The 9,299-nt window shown below is 35.4% G+C and overlaps 1 protein-coding gene across 1 annotated transcript; it reads left to right on the forward strand.

Moving 5' to 3' along the window:
• The first annotated feature begins 4,121 nt into the window (after nucleotides 1-4,121).
• Nucleotides 4,122-4,538, forward strand: LOC142175204 (uncharacterized). Its single transcript, XM_075241784.1, has one exon. It carries the CDS (start codon nucleotides 4,122-4,124, stop codon nucleotides 4,536-4,538), a length of 417 nt encoding a protein of 138 aa, XP_075097885.1.
• The last annotated feature ends 4,761 nt before the right edge of the window (nucleotides 4,539-9,299 follow it).

The following is a 9,299-nucleotide window of genomic DNA, read 5'->3' on the forward strand; positions in this document are numbered from 1 at the left end:
CCTAGTAAAATCTCACAAGTGGGGTCTGGGGAGGGTAGTGTGTACGCAGACCTTACCTCTACTTCAAGCTCCAACGATGGTAGAATATGAAGATCACCACCTAATGAAGACTGGCACGAACATGGTAGCGCGGAAGCTCACATATTTAGCAGGGTCTCCCACAATGACTATGGATGATGTGGTTAAAGGAAAGATGCAACTCAACTTTTATCCGCTGGTTATAAAGGGTGAAGCTGAATCCCATAGAGCTTGAGGAACAATGTTAGCGATGGAAGTGTTCCCTAATTGGATATGTCATTAGGGGTAACCCGACGTTCAAAGAGATGCTGAAATTCGTTTATGGGGTATGGAATGATGTGACAATACCGAAGGTATTTCTTCATGACCATAACTATTTTATATTCCCATTCGAGTCAATAGAGGATAAAAATCATATCATACAGAATGACCCTTATATGTTCAATAATCGTCCCGTGGTAGGTATTGAAGGAATGTGCCCATAATATTAAACACGAAAAAGAATCTTTGCGTGTCATTCAAATTTGGGTTATGCTACCTGGTCTTCCTATTCAATGTTGGGCTGAAGTAAATTTGGATAGAATAACCAGCTATCTAAGGAAACCGATATGTACTGATAAGCTTATAACTCAATGTGAGAGAATGAATCTCTTATGCTCGTGTCCTCATAGATGGACATCACACAACCCATTCCGAATGAGCTACTAATTGAATGACCGGAACGACAGTATATGGAAGCAGTTTGTGGAATATGAATAGAAACCAAGGTTTTGTCAAGACTGTAATTATTTTGGACATTTAACTAGAGAATGCAAAGTTGAGGTTCAGCTGCCAGAAGTGAAGAAGCCCAATACAAGAAAGAAGAAGAGGGAGAAATGGGAATGGAATACAACAACAGATGTCACAAATGTTGTGATTACTATTGAGGTTACTGAAGTACATGAAATACCTAAGCAGCTACATGTTATCAACAGAGGGAAACAAGCTGTGGTGACCCAAAGAGATGCTAGCAAAAAGGATCATAAAAATATTAACTATGAGGAGATCTCAAGAAGGAACCAGTTTTCCCCATTGAGAATCCAAGAAGGGGACACAAACAAAGCAGCACAACCGACAGTGAATCAGAAGGATAATGCTCAGAGTGTAGCAAAGGAGAACAACTGTAGGTTAACCTTCCCCCATGATCCTTAGTGCATGGAACATTAAAGGATTGAATAAACCCTTCAAACAAAGAGAATTCAAGTCCTTCTTAATTAAAAGTAGAATTGTTCTAATGGGATATTTTGAAACTAAAGTTTAGCAGAACAATGCTATAAAAATTCAGAAGAAAATGGGGATAGAGTGGGAATTCATAGATAACTATGCTCATATTCAAAATGGGAGAATTTGGATGGGTTGGAAAGCAGCAAATATATCTGTGACAATGATAGAATCCTCTGCTCAATTGATGCACTACTTAGTGCAATATAAGAACTCTTCCTTCTCTAGTTACATAACGTTTGTGTATGGTTTACATACAGTACAAAAATGGAGTGTCTCTCTGGGATCACCTAAGAAATATACATGCCAATATAAATGGTTCATGGCTGATTCTAGGAGATTTTAATACTATTTTATCTGCTGATGATAGAATTAATGGGGCTCCAATGCACCAATCAAGATGTACTTTCAACAGTGCATTATTGACATTAGTATAGGACAGCTAACATAAAGAGGATGCCAATTCTCTTGGAGTAATAAAAGGAGTGCACATGACAGAATCTATAGTCTTATTGATTGGGCCTTTGAAAATGCAGACTAGTTTCACATTCATAATGCTATTGAGATAGTGTACATGCTTCCAGATTGTTTAGATCATTCACCTGTCTTATTGAGTACTGAAATCACTAGATCACCTTGCAAAAAGCCATTCAGACTTCTCACTATATTGATGCATTTGGAGGAATATCGAGCTGCAGTTAAGTTAGTTTGGGGGCAACATGTTCTGGGTCACAAGATGTATAAGAATGCTCAGTCCAGAAAAAGGCATACAAAAGGAATACTCTTCAATAGAAAGTAGACTGAATTTTTATTTAAAAGAAACTCTTCGGTTATTCAGGCAAAAGTAAACGATGATCATTTCAATCCATTCTTGATAGAAGCAGAGAAGACAATAAGACAACACTAATTCTTATTGAAAACGGGGATGCAGTTCAGGAGCAGGTTTTGAGGCAAAAATCAAGGGCTACCTGGATAGTTTTGGGGGATTCAAATTTCAAGTATTTTCATGCTTATATGAGATCCAGACAAGCAGGAAATAGAGTTTCCAGTATCTATACTGAACAGAATATGAGGTTGAAGGAGTCAATTCAAATACAACAGGAGTTCACAAGTATCTTCTAACAATTACTTGTAACAGTCGCCCCAGAAGTACATGCAATTGATATCAACATTATTGGAAATGGACCTTGCTTGACTCTTGCTCAACAACAATAACTGCTTGCACTAGGGACTAGAGAAGAGATTGCTCATGTTGTCCAATCACTCCCTAATGATAAAGCACCTGGGATAGATGGGTACCCTGCTGAATTTTCAAAGAGCTTTGGTCTGAAATGGGGGAAGATTTGTCCAATGTTGTTCTACAATTCTTTGAAAATGGAAAGCTTTTAAAAGAGATCAACTGCACTACTGTTACTCTGATTCCTAAAGTTTCTAATTCAAGTTATGTGGAGGAATTTAGACCCATTGCATGTTGTTCTACAATATACAAGATCCTATCTAAAATCCTCACTATAAGACTTAAAACAGTTGTGGACTATCTGGTTGGACGCTCTCAATCTGCCTTCATAGAAGTCATAGAAGGCAGATGTTTCCTTGATAATATTATACTGGCTCATGAGCTAATTAAAGGATATGACAAAAAATCAGTGTCACCAAGATGTATGATTAAGTTTGACATTAGGAAAGCTTATGAATCCGTTGAGTGGAGTTCTCTAAGGATGCTATTATTGGAGTATGGGATGTCCAGAAAGTTTGTAAACCAAATTATGGAGTGTGTTAGCACTGTGAGTTACTCTTTACTAATCAAAAGTGGACTGACTGCCAAATTTTCTGCCAAGAAGGGCCTCCTACCTATGTCCCGATACCTATTTGTCTTGGTTATGGAATACCTAAATAGATCACTGAAAACACTCAATCTAAACACTAATTTTAATTTCCACCCTATGTTTGCTAAATTGGAGATAGTGCATATCTGCTTTGTTGATGATTTATTACATTGTTGTAGAGCTGACACTGTCTTCATTAAGTTACTGTTGAACGACTTTGAGCACTTTTCACAGGTCTCATGAGTTGAGGCAAATTCGGAGAAAAGTTCTCTTTATATTGCAGGTGTACCTACTGCGTTTAGAGAACAATTACTATCTGAAATGCAATTCACACTTGGGATTATGCCTTTCAAATACCTAAGAGTTCCATTTTCCTAAAAAAAAACTTACAATCAGTCAATGCATGCTTTTGGTAGACAAAATAGTTGCTAGAGTCAGAAGTTGGACATCTAAGTTTCTCTCTTATGCAGGAAGACTTCTACTCATTAAGAGTGTCTTATTTGAGATGCAAACTTATTGGACATACGTATTTCTTTTTTCTAAGAAAGTGATCAATTTCGTGAATGGCATATGCATAGACTTCCTCTGACATGGTACAAATAAAAATGCAAAAATGGCTCCTATTGCTTGGAGCAAGTTCTATCAGCCAAAATTCACTGGAGGCGTCAATCTTATCAACTTTGTTCTTTGGAATAAAGCAGCTATCATTAAGTTATTATGGGCTATCGCAAAAAAGAAGGATCAATTATGGGTCTAATGGATCCACAATCACTATATAAAGAGTAAGGACATTAGTTCCACGGATTCACCAAAGCAAGTTAAATGGTTAGTGAGGAGATAGTTGTTGCAAAGGAATGACTAGCTTCAGACTTGTTAGTGCTCAACTCATATGCCTCATCTAAAAAGTTCAGCGTAAAGAAAGCATATGTAGCCTCTGTACCACATCATCCAAAAGTTCATTGAAAATCACTGACACTTTTACCAAGACTTGTACAAAAGCACCAATTCATACTTTGGATGGCAATTCACAAGAGATTATCCAATGTGGATCGACTAGCAAGGTGGGGCATTCAAGTCCCAATAGCTTGTGTCCTGTGTATTGATAGCTATATGGAAACACAATCCCACTTGTTCTTTGAATGTCCCTACTCTTCCTATATTCGAAAGAAGTTGCTACTATGGGTTGGCGTTAATAGACAGATTGGTCAATGGGAATCAGAAATTGGATGGCTCTCACTAAAGGTAAACAACATGAATCCTACTGGTGCTATACTTGGATTTCTATTTGCAGCAGCTGTCTACCACATCTGGATGGAAAGAAACCTTAGAAGATGTCAGCAAACTACCACGGACAATAGAGTGAAAGAAATAACCTTACAATTGCAAATAGCAGGGCAGAGACGCAGAAATGGAAGTATATTTTGGATACTTTGAACAGTTTTCCATGTTAAAAGACAAAGCAAATGCCGGAGATATAGCAAGATAGGATAGATGGCTAGTATAGAGGTCTTATAGTTATTTGTTTGGGTATTTTTGTTTGAGCGTGACTCTAGAGTTCAAAGAGCAGGGAGGAGGCGGCTCAACGGTAAAGCAGATAAAGCATCTGCTTTGGGCCCGGGGGAGTAATTTTCCTAACAGTTATAGGTACATATATTAATTTTTCTTTAAGAATATTAAGTATTTTTTTTGGAAAATAATGTAAATAATTTTTAAGGAAAGGTTGGACCTTTGTAGAGGAGAGTAGTATTTTGGGATTCGCCCCTATTTAAACGTGTGAACATTTATCTTCTTGCCTTATTTTTATATATAAACATCACTATTAATGGGCCCATAATCTTTTTTTTATCTCTTTATAATAATCTTTCTATGCAAAAGTATGTGAAGAATTATCCTAAATAGCAGCTCACATAATTACTTAAATTAAAAATAACTGACATATATATATGTGTGTGTGTGTGTCTGTGTGTGTGTATTTGTATATATTTATATATTTATGTGTGTATATAACCATATATAGTCAATGTACAATCTATGTATACCGTCTAAGAAAAGTAAACAGTAAAAATGGGCATCTATTTGTGTAAAGATCCGTGTGTATTCACTTTTACTATTCTACATTCGTTTGGCCTTCTCTAGAATTCAAGTGTTAGTGTCATTGAGTAACTATCTTATAAACTATTCATAAAATAAAAGAGCAAAATACAATTGCGAACTCTTTTGTTTGTTCTCAAGTTTTTGATATTGCATCAAGAATATTGAAGCAGCAAAAATGTATCAAGTTATATCTATTTGTTGAATCAGGTTTGTTCTATATTTTTATTATTGTGCATCTAAAACTTTTTATAATTAAATTATTAATAATTTTACATCTCAAAAAGATAGAAAAATAAACTTCGAAAAAATTATATAATTCGTTTTATAACAAAAAGCTTAGGGACCATCACTGAAATTTGGATTTAGGCCACATATATCATTGAGCCGCCTATGGCAGACAGTTGTAAATGTTATACGTGGTTGAAGTAATATCTTTCAATTTTAACCAAAATAAAATATGTTTGGACATGCATTTCAGTTAAAAAAAATATTGCACTTTGTGAGTAAAAATTATTTTTCTTCAAAAAATTAAAAAAAATTACTTTTTGGTTTTTTGATAACTCGTTTTCAGAAAATCTCAAAAAACTTAAAATTTTCATGGATAAATATGTTTTTGAAAAAATAAATTCATAAAAAAAAGGAAAAATATTTCATGGACAAACGAGTACTAAGTCACCAAGAATGAAAAATCGTAAAAATAGCACCGGCTAGCCAATTTTCGGACTAGTCATTCAAAAATAGTTAGCGTTTGCAAAGTCATTGAAAAATAACCACTATTTTGCTGCAACACGAAAAGTTCCAGCATAATATACCGGAGATCGGTGCACCTGTGTATGAACTTCCAGTATATTATGCTGGACCGGTATATTATACTGAAACTCCAGTATATTATGTCGGAAGTCCAGTATACTTATGCTGGAACTCCAGTATATTATGCTAGAATTACAGTATACTTATGCTGGAACTCCAGTATAATATGCTGGAGTTCCAGTATACTTATGCTGGAGTATTTTCCGGATTTTGAACATTATTTTCGTTCAAATTTATCTTTACATGAAAAGTGGCTAAATTTCGATTACTTTTGAAACTGTGGCTATTTTTGAATGACCACTTATAAATATGGCTATTTTTGAATTTTTTCCTGAAAAATCGCCACAAGTTCTTCACATGGGCCTAATGGTTTTTGAGATCCACATTAATCATCAAAAAAACCAATGGATTCCTCTGTAACCTGTAGCACTACATGATCCAATCAGGTGTCGATATTAAGCTAAGATACAATCGTTAGTTTGAATTGTACGCAAAGCGTTAGGCTTTGATGGTCAATCTCGTGCCTTAAGGTACTTTTAATAATCATGTGATGTTCGTATCCTTATTATTTCATCGAGTACTGTGTTTTTCTCTTAATATTTATCGATCTATTCAGCGAATGACTCTCCCCACTAAGAATTAGATGACGAAAAAGTCATATTTCTTTACTCATAGAACTTGAACTAGTCTCCTATGTTTTTTACCTTCTTTATTGACCATTAAGTAATACCTTTAAATTCGTCTCTTAAACCTCATAGTTTCAGCCAATACTCGAATTTATAAATTAGAATATAGTAAGTAGTAAAAGGAGAGAACTACAAAAATAAGCCACAAATAGATATTACTTATCAACAATTAGTCATTAAGTTATGCTAGTAAAAACAAAAAAGTCACTAATCGTATAAAACATTCAAAACACCTAAGCAAAAAAGAGTTTTTCCAATGATATGGTTGGAATTTGTTAAAAAATATAATGAGCAATATCAAAAATTTAAGGAAGATTATAGGTAATTTGGACTAATTTGGAGTCCAAATTCGTCATCAATAGTATACAACTTTCAAAAAACTTACTAAAAAGGTTCAACAATGGAGAACCATGGGGAGAATACTAGAAGAAAATGTTAGACCTTACACCAAAGGAACATCAAGTATAGATAAAAGTTGATGAGATATAGAAAGCTAAATCCACAGTGCAAACTACTGAAGCTCCACCAGACCAATCACATGCTAATGAGCAAGAATTTACTCAAGTGCGCAGAAGCTGCAATAGATGGAATAGGATACACTACATAATGCTTTGTCGAGGAAGAGGTAAACCCGAAAGTAAAGAAGATAAAGAATATCAAATTTTAACGTGGAAACCCTTCAAATCGAAGGTAAAATCACGGGATCACAAAGATTCAGAAAACTTCACTACTATAATAAGAGGATTACAAAAGTTCTCCAAATTGGCTATATAACAAGTGCCAAACACGGAGCAACAATAGCAACAAGAGCAACAACAAATCAATTGAATGAGGAAAAGCACAAAAATGGAACTTCTGTTCGGGGATCAAAAGCAGATCCTATGAGACTCCAAATCCGATCTTCACCATTAAAATCAAAGACAAGATCTTGCACATACTAATACAAAATTGCAGTCCGATCCAATGGTTAACGAATTTGAAAACATGATTTGAAGTTGGCTGGTCGGAACAAAAATCTGCATCAAAATAAACACTTTTTCTTCTCTCTTCTCTCTTGATGAAAGCTCTCTCAAAAACCACTCTTATGTGCTAAAGTCTTTCAAAGACTTGTGCCAATGAGCATAGAACAATTCTCCAAAGTTGTCCTATTTATAGATAATAAGTGGTGCTTTCTCTTAAAGCCAAAACCAACTCTACATAGGAATAAAAACCGAATTCAATTCTGAATAGGAATAAAAACAAAAAAGAATAGGATTAGGCCTTTGGGCCTTTGGCTGGACAATATGGGCATGAACCCAAAAATCATAGTAGCTTCTCAAGAATAAAATTACATGAGGGGTACCACAGTAGCTACCAGAAGTGGATTTAGTGTGATTGAAGAAGGTGACTGTGTGAATGAGAACTAATTAACCACTAATATAGATAGGGGATCCACAACTTTATCATGAATTGTTTAATATGAAATGTGAGGAGAATAAATAAGAGATATAAATAGAAAGAACTGAGAAAGTATCTCAAAGCAAATAAAATTACTCTAGCTGGCTTAGTAGAAACTAGAGTTAAAGCAAATAAGTGTAACGACCCGATCGGTTATTTTGTGTAATTGCGCCCCATTTTCTCTTTTGATGCTTCACACATGTGTGCTTATAGTTTAATGGCTTACGGGGTTGATTGATTTCTTTTCGGAAAGTCGGGTTGATTTAGACCCTTTGGTTCTTGACTTAGAAGCTTTAGTTAGAAATATTGACCAAACTTTAAAGTTTATGAAAACGACCCTAGAATGGTGTTTTGATGGCTCCGATAGCTTTGTATTATAATTTTGGACTTGGACATATGCCCGAAATCAAATTCGGAAGTCCGTAAGCTGATTTGTGTTGTTTTGCTGAAATTTGGCAATTTGAAGTATAGAAGTTTGACCGCAGGTTGACTTTTAGCTATCGGGTTTGAAATTTAATTTTGGGACTTGGAATAAGTCCGTTATGCTATTTAGAAATTATCTGCAAAATTTGGTATCATTTGGAGAGTTGATAGGATTCAAACACTTAGTTGCAATTCTAAAAGTTTTTGAAATTTACTTTGAAATTCATGCGTTTTGGTATCCGATTCGTAGTTCTAGATGTTATTTTTGTATTTTTCTCACGCGAGCAAGTTTGTATGATATTTTTAGACTTGTGTGGATCTTTAGTTTGGAGCTCCGAGGGCTCAGATGAGTTGCAGACATGTTCAGAATGTTTTGGACTGGAAAATAAGATTTGGTGTGCTGATGTAGCTGGTGTCGTATTTGCAAACACCAGGTTCACAATTGCGAGCTTAGCAGGGGGGGTCTCTAATATCGAAATTGCGATACTTGCGATACCTGACTCGCAATTGCGAAGTAGCTTAGGAAAATGGGTAGTTTGCATTTGCGAAAAAAATATTCGCATTTGCGATGAGGACAGGCTTCGCAAATGTGAAGCCAATGTCTCATTTGCGACCTCCTTTTAGGCTGTCAGTGGCTGCTTTTGCGAACCCATGTTGCAATTGCGATATCTGCAACTAATCAAAAGGGCTAGGAGTTAGGATTTTTCAACATATTCTCTCGTTTTAGAACCCTAGACCCAGTAGG

Source organism: Nicotiana tabacum, chromosome 21, assembly GCF_000715075.1.
Source record: "Nicotiana tabacum cultivar K326 chromosome 21, ASM71507v2, whole genome shotgun sequence".
Lineage (NCBI taxonomy): Eukaryota > Viridiplantae > Streptophyta > Magnoliopsida > Solanales > Solanaceae > Nicotiana > Nicotiana tabacum.

Bases quoted from the DNA above. Each gene is read 5' to 3' on its own strand.
- LOC142175204 (XM_075241784.1), top strand. From the start codon at position 4,122: ATGGCAATTCACAAGAGATTATCCAATGTGGATCGACTAGCAAGGTGG.